Source organism: Anoplopoma fimbria, chromosome 6 (assembly GCF_027596085.1).
Source record: "Anoplopoma fimbria isolate UVic2021 breed Golden Eagle Sablefish chromosome 6, Afim_UVic_2022, whole genome shotgun sequence".
Classification (NCBI taxonomy): Eukaryota; Metazoa; Chordata; class Actinopteri; order Perciformes; family Anoplopomatidae; genus Anoplopoma; species Anoplopoma fimbria.
Genome location: NC_072454.1, coordinates 17,845,016 through 17,870,829, shown reverse-complemented (window position 1 = coordinate 17,870,829; position 25,814 = coordinate 17,845,016). Strand labels below are relative to the sequence as shown.

The 25,814-nt window shown below is 40.1% G+C and overlaps 1 protein-coding gene across 1 annotated transcript; it reads left to right on the top strand.

The window, feature by feature from the left end:
- The first annotated feature begins 2,270 nt into the window (after nucleotides 1-2,270).
- Nucleotides 2,271-24,551, top strand: sptlc3 (serine palmitoyltransferase, long chain base subunit 3). Its single transcript, XM_054599929.1, has 12 exons — nucleotides 2,271-2,499; nucleotides 4,066-4,257; nucleotides 5,508-5,662; nucleotides 6,653-6,801; nucleotides 11,330-11,454; nucleotides 12,871-12,964; nucleotides 15,114-15,219; nucleotides 16,545-16,764; nucleotides 19,035-19,161; nucleotides 21,056-21,191; nucleotides 22,635-22,764; nucleotides 22,879-24,551. The coding sequence occupies exons 1-12, from the start codon at nucleotides 2,401-2,403 to the stop codon at nucleotides 22,990-22,992; spliced, it is 1,647 nt and encodes a 548-aa protein (XP_054455904.1). The 5' UTR covers nucleotides 2,271-2,400; the 3' UTR covers nucleotides 22,993-24,551.
- Nucleotides 24,552-25,814: the final 1,263 nt, after the last annotated feature.

The window sequence follows — 25,814 nt, the reverse complement described above, 5'->3', positions numbered from 1 at the left end:
GCCGAAACATCACACAATGCATTCAAAGAAGGCCGGATTCTACTAGCTTTGCAATTCAAATAAAGATTTAAAAACTCTAAACACATGTCAGAGATAGCACATTTTCTGATTGGGGTGGGTGGGGAAAGGAGGAAATGATTCATGTCAAATGGTGAATGGTTGTGAAGAATAGAGCCTCAATCTGTACCTATAGTGATAAACGATTTGTCTTTAAATTACTTGGAGGTGGAGGATATTGGACAGGCTTTAAAATGTTCCATATGGCAGTTCTTCAATCCAATGTACACACACCAGCAGAATGGCACAGTAGAAAGTAAGTAGAGCGTGTGTAGCAGATACTGTCATCTCAAACATGTCCTAATCTCAGTGCATAATGTTCAGACATGCACTTGCATTCCAAACTCCAAGTTCACCTTAACATTATCACTTGGACTATATGCTTCACATATTCTCCTTGTGCACGCCCACCTAGGGAATAGCTCTCCAAAACAGTAACAGGTCAATGTCAATATGTAAGCTCACTGTCACAAAGCTCTGCATATTTCGATTTACTGTGTACCCCACAAACTAAGTGCACCACAAGACCAGTGAGTAGGCGTTGACCTTTAACTAACAGACAATCTCTTTGTGTTTGCCCAGAATCTCAACAATGCAGACGAACAGTAAATTGTCAACAGCCTGCAGGCAGAAGTAAGTTTACCAGGCTGTTTTGATTTGACCCATGCCAATAGCAGTGTGTCTGATTTATTACACTTCAGTAAATCATCATCCAGAGAGACTAACTACAGTGACTGCAAATTGTGGCATACCTTTCTGCTCTTAATGACTCTGTGCTCTGTTAAATTAATACCACAGTAGCTGTATCATTACTCTTAGCTGGATTGTTACACATTACTGCTTAGAGCTGTAACCTCAAACTAATCTACAAAAAGTTATATAAAATGTTCTTATTACTTACCGTACATTGAGGGCAGCAGTCCGGCACTGTGAGCAAGAGTTCAAGCCCCTATGAGAGTAGGCATCAACCTTCCCTGATAGTCCATGAGCCAGACGGAGACACTCTCAGCTCCAGGTGTAGCTGAACTGGCCCTCTGACCTGTGAATGCATAAAGGAAAGTTCTGTGTCAAGAGTGCCTAATTATATTACTATATATTACTACAAAGACAATTTTCAGAAAAAATTACCTCAAATTAGTTAAATAAAGAATTGAATTCATTAGTGTCTCAACTATGTAATCTGAATGCAAGTGCATATGTTTAAACAATACATAATGTGCCTGAGGATTGTTATTATTTTGTAGTCAGATTACTGTGTGCATTATACCATGCACACGGCTGATGATGCATTTTGGTGTGTACTGGTACTGTATCAACACTGGGCTGGCCATTCTCAATGATAAGATAAGTCTACAATATAATACATCTGCAAACAAATCATGAGTGCAACACGTTTTTCGACACTCTCCAACCATGTATTACTTAGTTGCCTGACCTAAAATTAGGGGAACAAATTCAAACTTTTATGCAAGTAAAAGTACACCTTTCTCAGCGTAAATCAGACGACATCAGAATCCAAAGCTAGCATAAAGTACGTTATGCAGGAAAATGGGCACTGCAGGTTCTATATTATAGTAAAGAATAGTATTAGTAGTTTTAACTATATTATATGTTTACTAGTTGTACTTGAACTCATCATATTTCATAAGATTTATACATAAATAAATATGCTGTATATATATATTTATATATAGTTTTAACTATATTAAATGTTTACTAGATGTACTTGAACTCATCATATTTCATAAGATTTTTACATAATTAAATATGCTGTATATATATAGTTTTAACTATATTATATGTTTACTAGTTGTACTTGAACTCATCATATTGCAAATTTCCCCGCTGTGGGACTAATAAAGGATTATCTTATCTTATCTTATATTTCATAAGATTTATACATAAATAAATATGCCGTGTATATATATATATATATATATATATATATATATATATATATATATATATATATATATATATATATATATAAAACTCAATATATATATATATAAAACTCAATATATATATATATATATATATATATATATATAAAAAAAAAAAACTCAATATATATATATATATATAAAACTCAATCTACTTTAAGTTTAGTTTCTTGATAAAAGGAGAAGAGAAAGTGTTGGCACATTTACAGGATATTGAAACAGTGCAATAACTGAAAGTGTGACTTTATTTGGAGAAGCGATCTTCAAACACAGCAACGATTCACATGAGGCTGAACCGAGGCAACAAAAGGAGGAAGTCACCTTTGTAGGTTCAGTGAAGCACACCTGACAGTCACACAGAGGAGACCGCCGCCGCCGCCGCCGCTCTGCATTAAGGAATATGGCAATAACTGCGGCAAACAGCAACGTACCGCAGCTGAGCCTAAATGGGCTGAAATGCGAAGAAATCAAGAGCAATGGCTATCACACCAGGAGAGAGGTACGACTTATTTACAACAATGTTTGTGTGAACCAACTTATTTCGCGCACCTGATTTAAGGTTCCTGCATGGACTTAGGTCTTTTTTTTTTGCCATTTTGTTGCAAATGTTTATTTAATCGTTGCTTTTTTTTTTTTTTTTTTTTTTTTTTTACCTGAAACTACCTCCGTGACGTAAGCACGATTTGTGACCCTAACTCTTATTCACCAATCACACATGCCTCAAGCAACATAACAGCCCCACATCATAACAAGAGTTACGAGGCATCAATGGGCGTGTGGTTATATGAATGCCTACTTATCTGAAGTTGTGCATACAGTTGCATTATAAACTAGCGTTTACTGTGGGATGATTTGCCTGCTGTTGTTCTTTTTTTTTTTTTCACAATGGATGTGTTAGTTTCTAGGCAGCACAGAGTAAACGGCAATAAATTAACCAAAGACCGCGCCCTGAAATTCTTCCCTTTTACAAAAGCAGGTTTTTTTGCTTTCGGCTCGGTGTGTGGGGTGCCGATACTGTTGGTTTCGTTTGAATTGTTGACTGTAACTTACATCATGATCCTTTGCGTGATTTTGGCGGGTTACTGATGTCTTTACAAATAGCTCACTTGGTTTGTAGGCTGCAAAGACAGTCGGTTCTCCTGAATTTCTGCAACGTTGTATTGTCATATTATAGTAACCTTATATTATATATTATAAGTTGTTAATGTTATATTTTATCATGCAGAACTAACTTTGATTAACAACGCAGTAGCTATACCACCACTTGTTATTGGTTCAGTTTGTACATTTTGTTAATACCTTTGACACAGAAGTGATGGATTTATGCAACATCGAGCCTGATGACAGTTGTTGACAGTTAGCGTCATGGCATCATTTAATTAGACGCTAACTAGACTAACCAAAGCAGTTACGTTCAACGACACCTAACCTACCTGTGCTTAAGGGTCTGACGTCAGCACATCCCCGAATGTTTCAGGAAAGTTCGTCCGTTCCACAGAGAACCATTCGATATGTTAAACCAAACAAAAATGGCAGCCGGAAGTTACATTTTTCCTTGGTGGTGGCAAAAAAAAAAAAGTTTTATCAAGACTGAGACTAATATTGTCATTAGTAAAAAGGCCTTCATATTTGCCATTTTGCTTATGTTTGTTATGTTTATATGGTGGTACCTGCTTCCCAAACACCTGCAACACTATAGGTATTTTCCCGATAATGTTTCTGACATTATTGAGTTACTTCCAACGATTTTAGCCAAAATTGGCTCCATCAAGTACAGCGGTATCTCTTATGTGGGTTTATATTGACAAAATTAGCGTGTCTACAAATTTACCCCTTAGTGTGCATGTAAAAATTCTTCCAGTTTGCTTGCTTCAGTGTTGAATAATATGTTACCGAAACTTCTGTGCACCAGTAGGCCAGTATCTGTCTCCTCTTAATTTACGTTAAATGGTGTGTTAATTGAAACCCTTGGTTTTGTAGTCAAGCAACTTCAATTTAAATAGTATTGTTCTCTTTTGTCTCTCCTGCAATGTATGAAAGCTTATGTGGGTCTCTTGTTGTATAGAAAAATGGCCCAGGGACTGGTGTCGCCTCCAGGCAGCACAGGCAGGAGTCCTTTGAACAGGCCCCAATGTATGTGGCTGTCATGACATACCTGGGCTTTGGCATTGTCACGCTGTTCGGCTACTTCAGAGATTTTCTCAGAGCTGTGGGCTTGGAGAAGTGCCACCTTGCCCAGGAAAGAGAGGAACAGAAGGTAGGTAAACCATGCAATCAGCACAAACATAGGCATATTGCAGGCATACACACATACTGCAGAGACACACATGCACCCCGACAGTTGGAATAGAAGAGCGGGCATGCCTTGGGTGTCAACACATTTTGTGTTCCCCTAATTATTTCATTTTTTTGCTCTTAAGCCCCCTCTCTCTGCCTCCTTCCTTCATGTTCCTTTGCACTATAATGTTGCCATGGGTGAGACAGGACACCACAGAGAATATCTGTTGAAGATCCTAATTAAATCTCAGAGGATTCAGGTTCTTTTTTTGTAACTGCTTTAGTTTCAAGATAAGGCCTGAGCCCTGCCACATAAGAGCCATTGTATTACCATAGATTTGATTTTTTTTTAAATCCAAAAATAACAGTTAAGAAAAGTTTGTAGTAGTAAATTATTTATTTTGTGTGACTCCTATTACATTTTTACCATAGGCAGAGACATCTGTATCTAAAAGGAATAAACAGGCATATCACTCCCTGTGTTTTACAACAATCATTTGCACTGTGAAATAAAGGGAAGAAGAGCTTTACTGTATGTTGGCTCTGTGGTTATTGTGGCTTCATTAGATCCGACATACAAAGGGGGATAATGAAAGCAAATGCTCAAATAAGATTGGTAAACATTAGCGGAGATTACTGCGTACAAACACATACTATTCGTGTAAAGGCTACAGCAGTGTAGATCTAACTCTCCTAAAGTAAAACCTGAAAAGATGGTTTGAATGTTTCTAAGGTAATTACAAATGTCAGCTGCTGTGATTTAGTACAAAGCTAAACATAATAAAATGAACACCTGTGTAGTCTTAAAGAGTGAGAGCGTCAAACACAAATCATTTACTGTATAGAAGAGCCTCTACTAACTTGACAAACTGCATTCAGAGGATGTGCAAGAAAATATATGGACACAAAACTAAAGGAAATTAATGATTCCCTGCTCAATTTCTATAACTTCAAGATCAACGTGGCAATGTTTAGTTTTTTCTTGTAGATGCTGAAGCCACTGAGTGAAAAGAAGCCACCTCTATATACTATAAAGAATAGGCAGAATCTTTTTACACGATTTTTAGGAAAAGAAAAAGACGAATTATTTGTTTTGTTTTTGTGCCTTGATAACTTTGAGTGTGTCAGAATTTGAGAAGCTACTTACTGTAACTTATTGTTGAACTGCTCCGTGACATCCTGGTCCTTGCTTACTGTGAAGCTGTTGAAAATGTTTTTCTTTGCTCTCAGGATTTCGTACCACTTTATCAAGATTTTGAGAACTTTTACACTCGAAACCTGTACATGAGGGTACGAGACAACTGGAACCGTCCCGTATGCAGCCTGCCAGGTCCCGTCTTTGACTTGATGGAGAGGGTGTCTGATGACTACAACTGGACATTCAGGTACTTTGATCCAGTCATTTATGATAAAACATACTGCAGATTAGACATACTGTCGTGTCATAATCATATATACATTTACTGCTTATAAACATCTTTCCAGCTTAAGACAGGCCAGCAAGTAGGAACACAACATCCCTGTTTTGTGGCTAAAAACTCAACAACCAAAATTGAATTGGCTTCATCAAGCTCCTGCTCTCTGAGTTAATAGGGAGAGATAGAAACTAAAGCACATGGGTGTATGTCATCAGCAAGGATATGTCAGCCCTGAATTTTTGGATCCAGTTAAGATGCCTCTGTGTTGCGCAGCAGGGTCAGGGAATATATTATGAATAGGAATATGAACAGAGCCGCAGGGAGGGGATATGACATTATGAATCAGGAAAGAGGGGTAGGCGTGGATTACATGTTTTAAGAGGTTTAACGTGACTGGAAAGAGTAGGAATGATGCAGTCAGCGAGTGATCCGGGAAAAGAGACATGAGGATGTTGGATATAGTTGTGTGCAGGTTTACATGGGAGAAGGTAATTTGATGAAATGGAGCAGTTCTCCTAAAATTATTTTAAAACCCAGATGCTGATGTACACTGAGGCTTTGCGCTCTTGACTCTGTGATTTGCCTTAGCTTGCCTAATTACAATAATATAATTATGACACTCGCACCTTCCACCTTTTCCCAGTTCATCCTATGCTGAGGTACAAGTGAACAGCATAATGACTTGTGAATATATGATTATATACTTAAAGATGTCCAAAGAAATATGATTAACAAATGCTGCTTACATACGCAGTCACTGCTGTTTACCTTATATAAGCAGTATTATAATTGCCCCTCAATGAACTGAACTTCAATGACAAGGAAACAAGTTTAGGATTAGCAGTTGTGTTTAATTGAAAGTTGTTTACTTTTCATACTTTGTAATTAATTCTCTGCCTATGTGTGGAAATGAAAGGAGAAAAGGCGAAGTGTTGCCTAATGTTAACATGCTTACAGGTTAACCGGGAGGACGATACACAATGCCATCAACATGGGCTCCTACAACTACCTCGGTTTTGCTGAGAACAACCCTGATTTCCTGAAAACGGTGGCAGACAAAACACGGCAGTATGGGGTTGGGGTTTGCAGCACACGGCAGGAAATGGGTGAGTTTGTGGTCAACGTGCAGTTGAACAGATGAAAACAAAACTTGTGGCACTTGTTCTCTTAAGCTAGTCTCAACAAGGGCATTCATTTTTATCTTATCTTTTATCTATCTAGCCAATTAAGATCCACCTCATAATTCAAGTTAAAAGAGCATATGGCGGTCGGTGTCTCTTTCACCTCACCTCGCAGTGCTTCACATTTCTTACATGTGCTTCTATTTTAAAAGTCTCTGGCAGACCCTAAAGACACTGACTCGGTTAAGTATCAAACTGGAAATGAAACTCCAATCGCCCTCATCACATATGCCATCATTTATTATCTCTCTCATGAGCTATACTGCCCGCATGTTTAATTATCTTTCACTGGCTGCAGTGTAATGTAAATTATTCAACCTTTTGTTGAATTATGTACCATTTGGGCACAAGCTCAGATCATTACATACTGGTCCACACTGAGGAGTGGGGGAAATTATAGCCACGCTGGTATGTAATAATATGAAACACCCTGGGCATTAGGCATGATGCAAAAAGAATATATGTGATGGAAGTGAAAAAAATTCCCCATAGGTGTGAAGGTGAGTGTGAATGGTTGTCAGCCCTGCGATAGTCTGGCGACTGGTCCAGAGTGTACCCTGCCTTTGCCCAATGTCAGCTGGGAGCTGGGATTGGCTCCCCCCCCCCCCCACGACCCTGAGCAGGATAAGCGGTTAAGATGATAGATGGATGGATGGAAGGATGGATGGATGTGGTAGAACAGCAAAGGATCAGAAAATGGCATCTGTGGCTTCAGATGAATCTTGAATGGTGTTTCATCCTCTAAACTTTTAGCCAGCTTCTAATGGTGTTTAAGTGCCTTTGTGCGCCAGGATCTCAGTTTGCGGTATAGCGAGGTTGTGGCAATTTAATCTGATGATCGGCAATCAGCTGTTTATTGTTCAAACTATGGACCATGGGTAAACATAATGGCGCTAACAGAACAGGCCACAAAGTTGACTTGAGAAAAAGTAGTTCCTTTTCTTACTGTCTATGATGTTCAGTTTATGATACTTCTGACATCACCGTGCTGTATATCTACTGAGAGCAGGCTAGCAGCAAGCTGACATACAAGCTGCCTCGTGTTTCATGATATCAGCAGTTTTAAAAGAGCAGAGAAAGCCAGAGGAATTTGAGGGCAAGTGATCGTTAGATATACGTTTTTTTGTCAGACTGCAAGTACCCCCCCACACACACACACACACACACACACACACACACACACACACACACACACACACACACACACACACACACACACACACTCTCCTCCACACCATCCATTATTCATTTATGTGATTTATTTATATGTTTATTTCTCTTTTAAAATGGGAGTGTTTTTCCCTTGGTTTGTAATCCGTGTTTCAGCTGGCTCACTGAGAGGGTTAAGGAACAACTGGAATGTATTTCTCCCATGTGACCTTATTAAGCATCAATTATTAAAGACCCGACTATCTCTATAGTAACAGTAACCCCATCACCAGTGTTTTAGTTCGTGCGCGGCAATTTGTATTATTGATACACAGGTTGTGTTTTTTTTTGTTTTTTTTTAAAGCACCGATTTTCAGAACAAAAATGATGATTTAAGACCAGAAACTAAAGGTTTTTCCTGTATTGGTCAATTTTGAGATTTTGGGCTAGCTTTCTAGCATAACATATCTTCTTTCAGACTAGGGGAAGGAAAATATCCAAAATACACATTTAGCTGTTTATTTCACTACTTTGACCATTTGCATCTAGATTTCTCCTAACTGTACAGCACACATTTACATTACAAGTTGTCTTAATGTAAGTTTTCAACTGGGGAAGTTTCATAATTATCTATATTCTGAAAGACTGTACAGCAGGGTTGGTTCATATATCATTAATAACCTGATTTACATGGCATGTTATTCCAAAAAACATGGCAAAAATTCAGATTTTTTTTTTAAGGCTGTTAACAGTATTTTCTCATTGATGAAGTGATTCAAAGTTAAAAAAATTCTCTCAGTTAAAACCTTTGTCTGTAATATCACAACAAAATGAAACAAGAATGATGGCTTTATCAAAACCTTAAGATTTCTGTTCTAGAAATGTATGCTAATTAGCACACATAAGATAGTGCATAATTTGCATATGTAGCATGGTGATATCTATTAGTAAAAGGGCTGACCCTATTGACCTGTAGTAACTCCCTGTAAATAATTCAATCGTTTCTGTGCTGCTCACATCCTCTTAAGATTTAAGTCCAAATGTGTTGGATTCAAGGTTCTTTTTCAAATGTTTCATCTCATCTCTCCTTATACATTATCTCATATGAAATAATTTTAGAAACTGTAGTTTAATTTTAGAGTTTTAGGTCAACTCCTAGAGGTTTTTTGAACACGATGTCAAGTCAAGTTAAATAATTCTGCCACAAGTACCATATACAGTACGTAAGTGCACAGATTATTGAATAAACATGTAAAAGTAGATACAAAGTGCACTGAAAGCACTCCCTCCCTATAAATAAACTGACATGTCAAACATTCATGGGTTTGTATTAATGGGTAGCTCGCTGGTCCAGCTTCTCTTGCAATCATTAACATACAGTATTTTAGATAATGATGTCAGGCATTTAAATGAATGACAAATTACCAAAACATACTGAATGTGCAGCTACCAACCACATAGTAGTACGTATTTCACCATACTCTGTACACTAAATTAATGTAATGACACTGTTTTATATGTACAAGAGTTGAAAACAAGCCATAAATGCTGTACTTGTCTGCTGAGACTCAAGTCGACCCTGGTGATAGAAATGATTAACCCATCCAGGCTAGTTTTTTTTCTTGTTGTAAAGCCTTTGAAGAGAAACGGTCACATGTTTACAATGAAAGAGAGGGATTTAGTTTTAAGTTTTGTAAGTACAATCTTTATTGTCTCTCCACAATAATGCTTTACAACCTTGGCAATTGTTTCATAGCTTGATGATTGGGATGGCAGAGAGGTGACTCTGGTCATTCAGGGGCAGGAGACCAAGCTTAATGAGATGCATATGACTCAAGCGCTAACTCAAGTCAACAAAGTGAGTGTGATCTAATGAGGACTCTCTCTCACCTGCAGAGTATCCAGACTTCGTGTAAAAATGTTCTATGTAGAGAGCAAATGCCGATGCAGTTTGATAAAAAATTCTGCACATGCCAGCTGGAGATGTGAGCCTGAGTGGTTGAGGAAATGTATGAATCGATTTGACTGGGATAAAGACAGAGCTGCTTCACTGTGTTATGGTTTTATACACATCACTCAATACACATTTTCCAGTCCTCCTGAGACATTGAGTGTATGAACTTTTAAATAATCGCTCCCGGTGGTGATTGTTATTGATTATGACGTCAATGAATAGGTAACCCATGTATATGAAATGAACACACTAGTATTTCCTTAAGAGGAATGCCTTAATGTCACATTATCTCAAAACCAGGCTTCATTTTTATTTACTTTGATGGTACTTTATTTCATCTTGTAGTGTTTTCTTGTACAACTAAATATAAATGTTTAATAGGGATGTTTTTACTGACAGTTTTTATCGTGTTTCTGCTGTGATGTTGGAAGTTTTACCTTTAAAGTACTGTTGCACTGTATCGTTAAACCTCTTGTTAACAGTTTTTAGTAACATTACTAATGAGTTGGTTGTATTATTAATGCAGTAAACATTACTCTATAGTATAACTAGTAACAACTTTAGTAAGTATAGTGTGTTTTGTATGTATGTATGTATGTATGTATGTATATGTATGTATATATATATATATGTATATATGTATATATATATATATATATATATATATGTATATATATATGTGTGTGTGTGTATATATATATATATATATATATATATATATATATATATATTATATATTAGTAGAAATGCCCAGAGCCAGCAGAAATAAAATACAGTGTATATGAACCTTTCACTGCCTACCTCTCTCCATGTAACTCAGAATTATAACAGTAATTCTTTTTTATCAGCAGGTCACAGGGGTGGTACTGAAAGCACTTGAAAATCCCATTTTTATTGCGCAAAATAGAAAAACACCATGTCAGCTGACAGATTACAATGTGATAAATTTTCTAAATGAATTCTGTTCCCCACCTGTCACATTGGGTTATAACCAACTGCCTCAGTCCCAAAATTGTGCTGCAGAACCATTTTAGATTTTGCAGGACTTGCCTTGATATTACCTGGGATGAAAAAAGGGTAGTTGAACTAAATTACAAATTTACCACACCTTGAGTCTTTATAAATCCTTTCAAATGCCCAGAGAGTTGCTTGCTGATGCTGTGTGTGCTGGTGGCCCAGGCTGTTTCATGTGGGTCTCTTGCTATTTATCACGAGGCATTCATCTCTGTCAAGGCTTGTGATTGGATGACAAAAAACAGAAAAGCCAAAGACCAAAGGGCTATGAGATAAACCAACAGGTACAGTGATCTTGTCAGGATGAGTTATTCCTCTGTGATTTGTGTCTTGTAGGTAACCTGAGCATCCACGAAGAACTGGAGCAACTTGTGGCCAAATTCCTCAGAGTGGAGTCCTCCATGACTTTTGGGATGGGTTTCGCCACCAACTCAATGAACATTCCAGCAATCGTTGGCAAGGTTTGTGATTAAACACATTAAATGTGACATACAGTATATAGGAAGTCCTACTATATATGGGTGTCATTTTCACAGCGCAGCAGAAATTAATTTCATTAGCCTAGCTTTTGTTCTTTCCTTGCATATGGCCTAAATTAATGCAGTCAACTAAACTCAGATGCGAACATCTCCTGACCCACCCCCATTAATTAAAATCATAATTAAACATTACAGTAGCCAGGAGGATAAGGCTCTGGGCACACATAGCTGCATTCAGTCACATAGACAAGGAAGGGCAGGCTTTGTTAAGAGCACTACTCAAGGGTTTGATTAACCATACTGTGGCCTGCCGGCACACCAGCCTAGCTCACACACACAGCCGTGGGTTACCAGGGGCAACACACAGCAGGAATGTCTGTGATTGGAACGGACAGGAAGAAGGGGAGGTCGGCTGTTTAAGTGATGAGAACGGGGTCGTTTATGCAGCTCAAGAGGTGCAGCAGCCCCTGAGCCCCTGAGGCTGCAGCCCCCACAGTCACCCTGCAGGGGCTGGGGGTCAACCCACACTGCCAACTCTCTCCTACGGGGACAGGCCGTGCCAGGACAGGCCTCGCTGTGCAGGCAGAGCTACATTAGAGTGACAGCTGCTGGTAGACCAGGGACCAGGCCAGCTGGACCCCAGGCCAAACCGAGGGTATCCGTCACTGAGATGGTGTCAGCATACCCTCTAAAGGAGTTCATTCAAACTAATGCAGTGAAATGCTCAGAGCTTCAGTGTTAAATATGCTAATGTTCTGGAGAGAATTTCGTTGAACAGCTGAATTAATTTGCATACTGATTTTTATGGAATATGAAGCACCATACTCTTCATTAGGAAAACTTTGATGTGTCTGTCGGCCGAAACTTCATCAAACATGAAATGCATTTCTAACATGCGCAGTACTTACAACTATTATCATACAGGACCTAGAGAAAGAGCATTATGATGGAGGTATGAATGGGAGGCGGGGCAAGAATGGGATGATACATGATTGGCCAGATGGATCCTTTTTAGAGCAACAACTATTATACAGCACATTGAACAAGGTCACAGAACAAAGCCACAAAACATATATTAAATACATAATTGAAAATAATTCAGTCTCGCAAAAAAAAACCCAGATAGAATTGTGTATGTTGGTAGCACACACTGGTAGGATTTTCATGTGTATGCGGTTATACTGATGATAGCATCTACAAGCTAATTATATTCTTCTAAGTATAGACCTCTGAAATGACATCTTACACTGTCTATGCAAATGTCATCATCTTGTGATGAGTTTGTAATTTTTTTTGATTTTAATAATAAAAGAACATGTGATTCAGCTGTGACACTGTAATTGAATCGCTTTCCTGGGAAAAATTTGAATGACATTTTTTCTCTGTGCTGATTTCCAGGGTGGTTTGATACTGAGCGATGAGCTCAATCACACATCCCTCATCTTAGGGGCCAGACTGTCAGGAGCAACAATCCGGGTGTACAAACACAACAGTAAGTCCAGGAACTCTTTTGTTTTGCCATGAGTCATAGTGCTCCTGCCTTACAACAACCCGATACACAGCTTTATTCAAGCCATAATGTGTTGTTCCAGTTTGCCAAGATGGTGCTTAACATTCAATGCTCCTGCCAAACAATCATTGTTTAAATAGCGTAATGATGTATCTTGCTGTAGATTATGTGTTGATGAAGTTTGAATTTCTGTTTGTGCAGCCACCACTGATCACATTATTTAGTTTTTCTTCTATTCACTCCAAACTGTTGCTGCTGTGAGAACACGTTACTTTCTGTGTGGTACAGGTTTTGCCTTAGGAAAGACCTACTTAACATTCTGTGTTTAGAGCACCAAATTTGAAAGCTCTGGGTTCAGTTCACAGTCACAACTTTGTTTCGTCAATGAGCAGCAGAGCAGCAAAATCTGTGTCAGAGTTTGTTTTCTATTAAAATGTCACCGTACTTAAACTAAATGCTCTCCATTTTCTGATCGAGCTACATGTTGTCAATAGATAAGATAAGGGAGAACTGTTTCATCAACATTCACCGTGCTTGCATTGGAAACATTCACTGCTCTTTCAGGAGACAGACAAATGAGCTAGTCCTGTGGCAGCAAATGTGTCCTGACAGGTACAAGCAGAGTCAGTTATGAGTCCTCAAAAGAAATCCCAGAGGCCTGTGTAAAGGCAAAGAGCCCTCGGGCACCTGAGTAGTTGACCCCTCCCTTCTTTTATACCGCCAGCACCAGACATTCATTCCCACTTTTATTAGTACAAGGCCGATGTTTACTAAGAGGGCTAGACCAATCAACTCAGCCACATCAACGGATAAGTTTAAAAAACAATAAAGATTCATTGTCGCAACCTCTGTCTTAAATATGAGAGAGCCTTTATTTATGGTATTGGAAGTGTGTCAGCAGTGTATGTTTAACATGGAAGGGTGGAATTGTATATCAGAGGGCACATTAACTGGTTTTTCCAGTCTAGCATTGTGAGGCGTGTGTGTTTGAAATTCTTCAAATACTCACAGATAAAGGACGCTCATTTTGAAGGTCGGCATTCTTATTCTTTCAAATAATCAAATTTTCACTGGAAGTTAGGCTTTGTTTATAACAGTGCAAAGAAAACATAATAACATTTTGAGGACATCCACAACTGTGTGCATGTTCCTCTTTGTCGAAGCAAAGACTCACCGTCTCCCTCAGCACAGTCTTACAGCTTATCTCAAATCAGTGCTTAACTGGGAAATAATCTTTTGCTCATTCTTGTCTGTGCACTCAACAAACCACTGTGGATTTCTCTTTCACTGTTTGGTTTCCTAATGGTTAATAATGGACGCACTGGTTGTGCTCTGTTGTGATTTTTCTCAGAAGAACATCTGCTGCCTCTTCACTAAACCTGTTTTTGTGCCGAGGGAGCTTTATCGATCATCTATGGCAGATAATTTAGCTGTGACAGGTTCACTAGCTGCTCAGCTGGAAATGTTTGGTTTGTGGTCATACTTTGCTGCTATATAAACCACAGCTATTCAACACTGCCATCTGCTGGCTTACAGCATAGGAGCATTAATAGTGTCACCTGTTATAAACTCTAAACACCAAAGGGAAGTTATTTTGCTGAAGCCAAAATTGCAATCCTAATTTTAAGCAACCATGCCGACGGCACCGAGGAGACCTTGGGCCAAACCCATATTTAGCTCAGTCGGTAAACCTGCCTGATGCAGACACCGCAGGTGTTCCTTTGCATCAGAATGCAGAGGTATTTGCTGTGCGTGGTTTGTGGAACGTGTTCCTTGCAGATAAAGCAGTGCTATGTGTACTCTGTGAACTGCCCTGCCCTGTGGGAATTGTTATTCTACGTGCTTTTAATTGTTTTCTTGCAAGCTATGATCTGATTTGTGCTACAATCTATACACTGGATCTGTTTTTTGCTTCGCTTAGTTGCATGTGATTGAATAGGACAAGCCTACACTACACTTACAAACATGATTGCGTGTTAAATAAAATGGTGTGTGTGTGTGTGTGTGTGTGTGTGTGTGTGTGTGTGTGTGTGTGTGTGTGTGTGTGTGTGTGTGTGTGTGTGTGTGTGTGTGTGTGTGTGTGTGTGTGTGTGTGTGTGTGTGTGTGTGTGTGTGTGTGTGTGTGTGTCAGACATGCACAGTCTGGAGAAGATGCTAAGAGAGGCAGTTTGCTCAGGGCAGCCACGGACCCACAGGCCCTGGAAGAAGATCCTCATCATGGTGGAAGGCATCTATAGGTCAGCTGTCATTGAAGAACACACACACACACACACTGGAATAGTCGCTCTCTCACAGATGCATATCGTTGGTTAGTTGAGCTATCGTACCAATCTTTGTAAGTGGAAGCTTTTAGGTGGTCTTAAGCAGAGTTTTGCACAGCCAGACTCGGGTTGAAATCTTAAACTGTAACCTGAGGAGAGCTTTAACTTTCAACCTGTGTTTAGCAGTCCCTGTAATGGTCTCTTTTTCAATTGCCTCCCTCACTACGGTTGAATAATAGAGTGTGTGTGTGTGTTTGTGTGTGTCTCTATGGTTGGGTAGCATTTCATTACTAGAAGAGAAGAGAAAGGTATCGTGTGTCTCTCCCGGCAGCGAGCTACCCTGAGTATTAGTGACCCTCTCCATCTGCTCATTAGCTCCAAATCAAGGCCAAATGGAGCCACAGAGATTGACTTGGCTACACCCCCAGCTCCAACTGTTTATCACGGACATGTTCTTTTTTCCTTTCATCCCTCTTTTTAGCCTCATTTCAGCCCTTCTGAACTAAAACACAGCATATTCATTGTGCTTTTAGTCATCATAGACATGTTTCTATTTCCTCAACACATTTACACGATCAGTCAGCTGTGACGCTTATTTAATTGTTTTATGACAGTACTTTTATCAAATGAAGAGCAATATCTGGAACATGGCCATCAGTTGGTATCAACATAACCAGTAGTTTCACAACAGCCCTGCTAATTTTAGAGACAACTTAATTGCGTGTAATCAGACTGTCTTTATCAGGCAATAATGCCCAATGTCAGGCTGAGACATTAAAGAAACCTTTCGGTACGGCCCTGCAAGAACTAATGCTCCATCTTTTGCCTCCCTGTAACATCAAAAGGCTCAGATAGAGAGTAAACATGCTTAGCTATATCCTGGCCCTGCCTTTGATGTCCACATAGGCCCTGGTGAAACCCTGTCTTGTGTCATTTCTCAGCCATAGCAAGGATAGCAGGTCTGGGATTGCTCTATTTTCTCCAGCCGTACACTCACCGATGCTGTCTGTTTGTAGCCTTAAAAGGCTTGCAGCAGAGGGGAGGAAGAGATGGGAGAGAGGTGGGAGTAAAGTGGGAGTAAAGTGAAAGAGTCCAGCAGAAAGATTCTTGGAACATTGTCAAATTATATAATATAAATTTATGTACAGATGCTCTGCAGGGGATGAAGTGAGGCCGGGGTCAGATTATTTTCCTTTTAAACCCAATCACTTTAAGAGTGTGGTTTATAATTGATGAAATGTGCACATGTTTTTTTCCTTTTGTAACCGTATGCTTTGCTTGTGTGGTTCACATGTCATTAGCATGGAGGGCTCAGTGGTGCGACTTCCTGAGATCGTCGCTCTGAAGAAGAAGTATAAAGCATATCTGTACCTGGACGAGGCCCACAGTATCGGAGCAGTGGGACCATCAGGGAGGGGCGTGACCGAGCTGTTCAATGTCAACCCAGCCGACGTGGACGTGATGATGGGCACCTTCACCAAGAGCTTTGGGGCTGCTGGAGGCTATATCGCAGGGAAAAAGGTAACTGTGAAGTTTTAGATTTTCAGTTTCATTTTTCCTGCTTTCATTTTATTGTTTGTAGTCAATATTCTTTCACTGCTTTGTCATTATGAATGCGATTTCATTTTTTTTTTTTTGTCTTTTAATCATTTAATACATGATGGTCACAGAATTTAATTCTATACTGATTTTCTTCCACACATTTATTATAAATAAAGGCCTACTAACACATTTTCACCTAGAGTTTTCAGGTTTTATTAGATAGCTGGCAGTATAGAGTGAATGAAAACGACATAATACAAAAAGACACACAGCATAGTTATCTATTCATCATATCTGTTTCCAGTCAGGCAGAAACTAGTCGGGTTGCTATGCAAATGTAATCCTCCTGGACCCAAACAGCGTCAAGATACATTTCAAAATATACAGCGTGTAGGTGGGATCAATATCACTGAAACAGCCTTAGGTAAAAATATTCTTATAAAATGAATTAACTGAGATGAATTTCTAATACTTTCCTGACATTGTTTAAACAACCAGGCAACCATTGTCTGTACAAAGTAACAATATTAACCCATTTGGTTCCATAGCAGGTGAAAGCACACCATGTATTTTAATATTATTTTACCCAGGTCTGATTCTAACCATACACACACTCCATCACACCCTCCCTCTCTCTCGTAGCTCTCATGTGTCCAACAAATGTTCCCCAGGCTGTGGCTTCGGGCCTTTGTAATTCCTTTTTACTCCATTAAAAAGTACACTTTAGTACATACTAATCAACATGGCAGTTGATTAGAAAGCAACAGAGGAAACGGCCATGTTGCTTGAATTAGGTATTCTGTCGCCTCATGTTGGCTCGGCCCTGCTCTGCCATAATAAGAAGGTAAAGCTGGCAGAGAGCCAGCCCCTTCTTGTGGCGTCCGTCGGAACTGCGCTCCAGATTTAACAGGATAACTTTTAACAAGCATGATGATGTTTGAAGTACGAACACTCTGGTTTGACAGCTGGCTGTAGTAAAGTCCTGAAAGAAGCGGGCAGGAAAAGAGAGAGAAAGCCTTCAGATTTTACGTATTTGTTGTTGCGGTGAAATCCCCCAAATCCTACATTAAGTGGAACGGGTTGACCGACAAAAGGCTCTGCAGATGTCTTCTGGAAAACAGTCATGTTATAGCTATTTTATGAGAGTCCCAAAAATAAATATCCCAATAAATACGCTCCAAGCTCCTTCTAATTCACTTCAACCTTGCATGGAGGAAGCTATTATTCATTAACCCTTTACACAAAAACTGGATTGCAGTGAGAGTAGGTTATTAAATACGTCCGTTGAAGTGTGTGTGCCCTGTTCTGGCACCACTCCTACTCCGTGACATGTGGACATGTATCACCACATCAGTATTGCGGCCACCTTGTGGCTGAGGAAACACCCTGAGCTGTCAGTCCACGCCGCAGACGTGAGATGGATTTCGGACATGTTCCCTTAACTGGTTTATCTTGGTCGCAGCGAAATCCTGCGGGGGCCCTAAAGCGGTGAAAATCCCCCGCCTTAAACGAAAGCAGATGTCAGGTTGTTTCAAGGTTCTTATCCTACGTTTGTGCATTTCCCCTTAAATCCCCTCCCCTCATGTGTGTGTGAAGCCATAGCCTCAGCCCCAGTGGGGACAGATGGCTGTGAGTGGAAATGGTGGCCAGACAGCATCTCCGGCTACGTGTCATCACCCCGCACCCGCTGGCCACCGCGCAGCCACTGAGCAGCGCCCCGTCAGCGCTCCAGGCTCCGCTCCCAACCTCAGACCACTTACACTCACTCGCTCCTAGGACCCATGACCGAATGGGTTTCCTGAAACCCTGCTCTTCTCTTGACAACCACTCGCAGAATTAATCTCCTGCTGACATTTAGGAGTAATGAGCATGGCGGTCCTCATTCTGGCTCATTTCAGCGACGGTTCCTTCTCAAATTAGTGAGCTGGCTGCCTCAGAGTGGAGAGCAGGAAAGGGTCCAGAGCAACTTTACAGTCAAGGCCAAGATAGTCATAACGTCAGAGAAATGACTTGAGGTATTTTAATTCATTCTCAGGTGTTGACTAAACATTAGCCCGCTCTTGTGGTGCTACAATAACAGTGCAGGGCCACACTTCTGTTTGAAAGAAGATCTGAAATGAACAGTTTATGTCAGTGAACACAAATACACTTAATGTTTTCTTAATGTTTTTCTAAATGTGTAAAACAAAATGTATTGTGAACGTACTGTATAGTATCTCTGCTGACTGTCTGTGTGTCCCGTGTTACAGGAGCTTGTGGACTACCTGCGCAGTCATTCTCACAGTGCAGTATACGCCTCGGCCATGTCCCCTCCTGTCACTGAGCAGATCATACGTGCCATGAAGTGCATCATGGGAAAAGACGGGAGCACAGAAGGTGAGTGTCTGAGCTCATTGTGGCTGCCCCCCCAACAGTGAAACATCACCCTCAATTTCAGTCTTATTATCCACATGCTCGTCAAACCTGATGTTCTTTACACAGACAAATATTATGTCTGGCTTATAAAATGTTTTACACCTTTTAATATAATTTTTTATGGAAACAATAGCAAACCAAAACCAGCAGACTGTACCGACGTTAACATTAGGAGTAAGTCCAGACCTGCAGGGAAAGACAAACAGCTGCTTGGTCAGAAAACGTGGTAGCAATTACGGGGGTCTGTAGTGGTAGAAAGGGGGGGGGGGGCATGCAGTCCCTGAGCACACGTGACCCTGACGTGGAGGAAATCATTTTCATATGTGTGTTGTGAGAAACACTGTACCTCTGAAAAGTTTCTGCTTAAATGGCATTAAACATTAGGGCAGGGGAGTAGTCAATACCAGACCAGTTGCAATACTGCCAGAGCAATGAGATATTGTAGTTGTAGTTCTGGTAGTATTTGTAATTGAAGGAAGTAGTGGGAATAGAGTTAGTACATGTAGTAGTTGAGATAGCAGTGGTAAGTACTAGTACATTCTGGCCAAATTTACAGAACTTTTAGGGTAAAGCCTGATATGGTATGAATGCAGCCTGAAAAAGTGCTCAATAAGACAAAAAATACACAACATGTCTGCCATAGGGTTTTGAAATGGGTTAATCACCCCAAGGACCAAAGCCTGTCTCTTATGCAGAGATGATTAACTTTCTCATCTGGCTCTGAACCAGACATGCTTTGCATCTGACGCAGCCCAGCGAAATACCTGTTGTGGAAAAATGAGTCTTGACCTGTCTTTTAGAGGGCAGGGAACACAGCAAACAGTGCAGTCCTATAAAACATTGGCTCCAACATCCATCACAACACAATAAAAACCCACTGTGACAAGAAACGTCACACACTCTTTATATGCCGGATCATTTTTTTATACCTCTTTCTCTCAGTCCTCCTCTGCCCCCCTCATCTTTCTCGTTGATGTTGAATTTCGCACTTTAAAGCAAACTGGAGCTCTGAAACGTGGAAAAAGCCCTGACAGACAGCTACATCTGCACATTCTCACCTACTCATATGATTTCTGAGTCTGTAAGCAGGTTTCTGACCTCCTTGCCCTCTATCTTAGCAGAGAGGAGCAATTTATAAAATGGGGCCTGTGCTTTTTGGCGGATGCCTGAATGTCATGTTTTTCCCTCCCTCTCTTTCTCTCTCTTTCTCTGCTGAGATAAGGGGGTTTAAAGTGCTCCCCTACATCCCCATGAAAGAACCGCCAATCTGTTCCCAGGTAATCAGAGGGAAACAAAGCTGTGTTCCAAGGCTGAGCTGTGCCAAACTCTGCTTCAGCCACGGAGCACCAGGCTCCCCAGTGATTCACATCATTTGGAAACACAGGGTGTTAGCAGGGCAGGCTGCCTCTGCTGTCTTTGATTTGTTTTCTAATACATTTATGTGAAATACAGGTGATACTTAAGCATTATTTGTATTCCGTTTCAGTCATGGCTGCGCTCCAGTGGCAGTCCACAGTCACTTATTTTGTGCAAAGTCCATCGCGTCCAATTTCCAAACCCTCATTTTGGTAGCGTGCAAGTGCGTACACCACACCGTCAGGCGGACAAAACTGAACCATCTGCTGCCGCAGCTGAGTTGTAATCATGAGCTAGTTCATAGCGTAGGCTGGAATGGCCCAGATGGAGGTGCAGGACTCAGGATGAGATGGCACTGCAGAGATCTCACACTACATTAGCTACTACTGACAAGTGATTCCCTCCCTGCAGGGGACAGGAGAAATATGTATTCAAAAAAAGCAGCGAGTTGGTGTTTTTTACTCATGCTTATCTGGTGGTGTGCTTGTTTTAATTGTAGGCATTAGACGGATCCGCCAACTGGCAGAGAACACCAGATACTTCAGGGCCAGGCTGAAGGAGATGGGCTTCATCATCTACGGCCATGATGACTCACCTGTGGTTCCAATCCTGCTCTACATGCCAGGCAAAGTGGTGTAAGTACATTTAAACTCTCACCAAAAACACCTGCCTCTTTTAAAGAGCAGGACTATCGGGGCGTTCATTGAGCATAGACTCATTTTATTATTTATTCAAGTATCAACTTTACTATCACTTGTCGTCACAATCAATTTCTCTAAGTTGTTTGGATGGCTGCCATGACACACACACACTGTTTGTGTAGACTGGCTTTCTGTAACCACTTTAGAGGAAACATCAGGTATTGATTAGGTACAACCCGCGGTTCTTTGACCCTCTCAGGTATAATCAATTGGGTATAAAGTGTCTTTCAATTCCAGTCACCACTAATATCCATGAAAAGGCCAACCCCACCCAGTAATGTTGCCATAATCAGCAGCTTCTGGTTTTACGTCTCTGAATTTTCATGGGCATTAATGATGATTGGGAAAAAAAAAGTACAATATCACAATTATCTTTTGAAGCAATTGGATAACAATTTCAATGTCATTGTTATTTGTTATTTCATAATTTTTCAGGGTTTTCCAACTTTCTGGAATTTTTCTCCTGTAACAAAACTGAAGTGCATTTCTTAGGTATTTCTTAACTGCATGACCGTAATGTATCTGTAGCTATTTTTCTATGTATCAAATTAACTTTTTTTTGGCTTATAACATATAATTGTTCTGGTGTTAGGTTGAGGTTCTACACAAGCATCCGTACAGAGCGCTGTTTTGCACACACATCATCTAAAATATACAAGACTGTCAACGTTGGCGGCGTCAGATTCACTTAACAATTTTCAAGCACATTGTATGGTTTGAATTCTCCAAACTGTCCACTATGCCACAAAATTAAGAGGTATTCACTGCTTGGACTTATTAAAGTAGAAGTCATCAGAGATATGCTGATTCTAGCCTTTCCAAATTGTTAGTTATGCGTTCTTTTTAATTGAATGATCCCACACATCCCAACTAGATAATTGAGGATTTGGAGAGGCTCGAAGAAGCATTCCTTATAACTTTAATTGTGATGAGATAAAGAGGTAAAAGCTTCCTCATGCTGAGGTGGCGTGTGGGGTCTTCAGAGTTTAAACCTTAAAAATGTTAGAAATGTAGGTCAGTTTTGTGTTGGCTATAGGCAACAATTAATGTCCATTTGTGCTCTGATTTTAGTTCTCTAGTTCTTTAGTTTGAGTAGCGTGTTGTCACAAAGTTTGGTCATTCTGAAAAGGCATAAGAAGAAGAGTCAATCTTAGCGCTATCTGTTTAGCACCGGTTATGAGAAATGTGACATTCAGAAAATTTGAATCCAGCAATTTGAATTAATAGAGATTTACTTGATGCAGAGAAATTCTCACTCAGAACCTTGTAATTGACCAAAAGAAATACTTTGGGTGTGATTTACTCTTTGTCTTTACAGTCATTTGTTAACGAGAATATAAATAAAGTGATATTTTCTCTCTTTTCATTTTTGACCAGGGCTTTTGCTCGAGAAATGCTGGAGAGGAAAATTGGTGTAGTGGTAGTCGGCTTTCCAGCCACGCCGATCACAGAGGCCCGAGCTCGCTTCTGTCTCTCTGCGTCGCACACCAGAGCCATGCTGAACCAGGTAACACACAAATTTACCCACATGGCATTGCTCTCTGAGGCTTTCGAAGCTAATTTTTTCCCCCTGATTCAAACATAACACACACACAACCTGAGACTGTTCCTTTGTCCTCAGGTGCTGCAAAACCTGAACGAGGTGGGAGACTTCCTCTGCCTGAAGTTCTCACGATTGAAATATTCCTCTTGTCCTGACCTCTGTGATGAGACAGACTTCGAGCTGGGCAGCTGAATTGACCCTTGACACCTTCATTTCAAAGTGTCAAAACGAAGTCTAAGTGTCCATGCCACAGCAGACCCATAAACACACAACGCAGAGTAACACCCATGTCTCAGGGCAGAGGAGGGGCCAAATGTTTAGCAGCTGCTTTTTATACGTTTTCTAAAACATTGCGATTCAACAGAACACTTAATTGTGCTTCTGAGAGACTCTATATGAACTATTTAAATGATTTCTTTCTGAATACATTTATATGTGAATACATACATGAAATTATTGCACAAGCATTGCTGGATTGGTCTCAAACTCCAGTACAGTGTAGAATATTTGTTTATATTGAGACAAATCCCTTTTATCAGTTCGGTTTAAAAGCTTGTCTACAGTTATTCTATTTACTTGTGTCTATATTTAGACGTTCAAAATTTTTTATGGAAGCATTTTTTGCTGCTGTGGTGATTATTAGAGAATGGTGCTGGAAGGAGTCCCATTTACTTCCCGAATATGAAGTAGTAGCTATAAGTAATGAAAAGGGCATTCGTAGTAATTTCACCACATGGTGTACTGCTGCATTGCTAAAATGTTGAGTCTGCTGAATTTGTTCTTTGTTTTTCAGTAAAAAAAAACAATACTGCACATGAAAATGTCCTGAATGTGTTTTTGAAATAGAAAGCTAGATTAATTATCCAGATGACAGGGATGTAAAATTCCCAAACCTTCCCCTTTGGATCTGTCTTTTCCTGACACAAGGTTATTTACACTACTCAAGGCTGAACTGATTAAGCGAAAGATGACGAAGATGCCTTTGTTGCGTTCCATAGTGAACTGTTTTGATAAAAACTTTCCTCGGTGTAAGACCACTTTCATCTCCACGGCAAATGATAACCTTCCTGTAAATAAAAGATCCCGCAGCAATTACTCAACTACTGAGTTTAATCTCAACAGCCCCCGCACAGACTAAAAAAGGTGTTATGGCTTGTTTTGTGGCGAGACTGCTCATATTCACTGAGTCCTAACAGCTTAATTGATGATGTTTTAAAGACCTGCTGTTCCCTTTCACACACACACTGCGTAACAGTTGTGAAGGTAAGCATGCAGAGTATGCAGCACCTGAGCCAACAGAAACCTAACCTAGCAATTAGCGCCAAACTCTAAATTCTCGTGGTATGGGGTAATCATTTGATTAACACAGGAAGGATTATGGATGCATGATAAATGTGTTTTTCAGACTGGGTCTAGTCGACACTTGTTTGCCCTCGGGTCGTTACCGTGTTTGTTTTTTTTCTTCCCCATTAACAACATAGTGAGATTTTTGCAAGTGGGAAAAAAAACATGCTGATGAACTGCAAACAAAGACGTAGTAGGAAAAGGAAAATTGAATTTAAAAGAAAACAAAAGGAGAAAACCATTGAAATGGTTATGGTAGATATTTTTGTTCTGTAAGCGTATATCCACATCTGGCTCCTATAGCCAGAAACAATAGAAAACAGTTTCGTTAATCCTCATATCTGTGATGTCATACTGTACCAATGCACTGGTCCATAAAGATCTTGAGGAGATGTGAAAAGGTGGCCTCAAATGCTTCATTGATGTCCTCAGGATGTCTGTTATTAATTTGTGTTTGCTTCCACCTTTAGTCTTAATGGGAACATTCTGAAATGCATTGTGGGTTCACAGCAGAAGGATGTGTGTAAAGAGAAACTCCAAAGCTTGAATTCATTCTCGGACATAAATCGTTTGTGCGTTACAGATGCTCAAATATTAAGCTCCACTGTGATTATGCAGAAAGGCAAACTCTAACTTGCTGACATTCACCAGCAACAGACGCACAGCAGGAATGATGCTTGTTAAAGGATTTTCAGGTTTGAGAATGAAATTATGTTTTTGTTTTTTTAAACTGCCTTTTGCTTTAGTCAGTATTAAGACTTAATATGTTAATGACTTCTGGAGGATACATTTCTTTAGTTCAACTGATGGAGCATTTATATAACCTTACCTGTGTGTGTGTGTGTGTGTGTGTGTGTAAAACTGCTATTTTTTGGGAACAGAAAGCACAAAATGATTGTTTGCAGACAAAAAAAAAGTTGTGGTCAAATATATTTTTATCTCTACAGACCCTTCATTATATAACAATCATGCTGGGAGACAACCCATCATTAACATTAACTGACTTCCTACTTCGGAGGTGTCGCTTTAAAGCTAAGTGACAGAGCATGATAACACACATTCACTGTCAGGGACGGAGGGAGGCACGTGTCACGTGTCACCAGACTTCCCTCCAGTCACTTCCAACTACTCTCCTGGCATTCAAAACATCTGTGCAGCCTGACTACTGGTGGCAAGGCCCCAGAGACCTGGCGGGCTCTTTTGAACTGCAGATCCAAATACACTGCACTTATTGGAATGGCTGCTATTCTGAAGGGGGATCCTCGGCTACGCCTTTGATGTCCACCACTGTGTCCAAAGCGGGCAAGCCATTCTCTCTGCTCTCTGTTTCCCATTTAGACAAGAGATTTTTCTATTCTGGAGAGGGATTTTTGAAGTGAAGCAGACAAAGAACAGATTAACGTGGTTTAGACAGCTACCCTGAGTAAGAAGGACTGTAACTGAAGATTGCAGTAAAGCTGTATACTGAGGACCACTTGTTAGCAGAGAGCATAATGAAGTAGGCCAGTCTGGTGTGTTTCAATAGAACAGACTCGGAGCAATACCATGTGTATTTACAGCTAATTCAGACATTTAATCTCATCGGATATTTGTGATAACAGTTGAGGAAATAGGGGTTTTAATGAAATATGAACTTGGTTATATTATTTATCAGAGGTTTTGAATTACTT

Coding starts and splice junctions, on each gene's coding strand:
- sptlc3 (XM_054599929.1), top strand. CDS start 2,401: ATGGCAATAACTGCGGCAAACAGCAACGTACCGCAGCTGAGCCTAAAT. Junction 6,802..11,329: donor CAGCACACGGCAGGAAATGG/GTGAGTTTGTGG, acceptor TGTGTCTTGTAG/GTAACCTGAGCATCCACGAA. Junction 15,220..16,544: donor ATGGTGGAAGGCATCTATAG/GTCAGCTGTCAT, acceptor ACATGTCATTAG/CATGGAGGGCTCAGTGGTGC.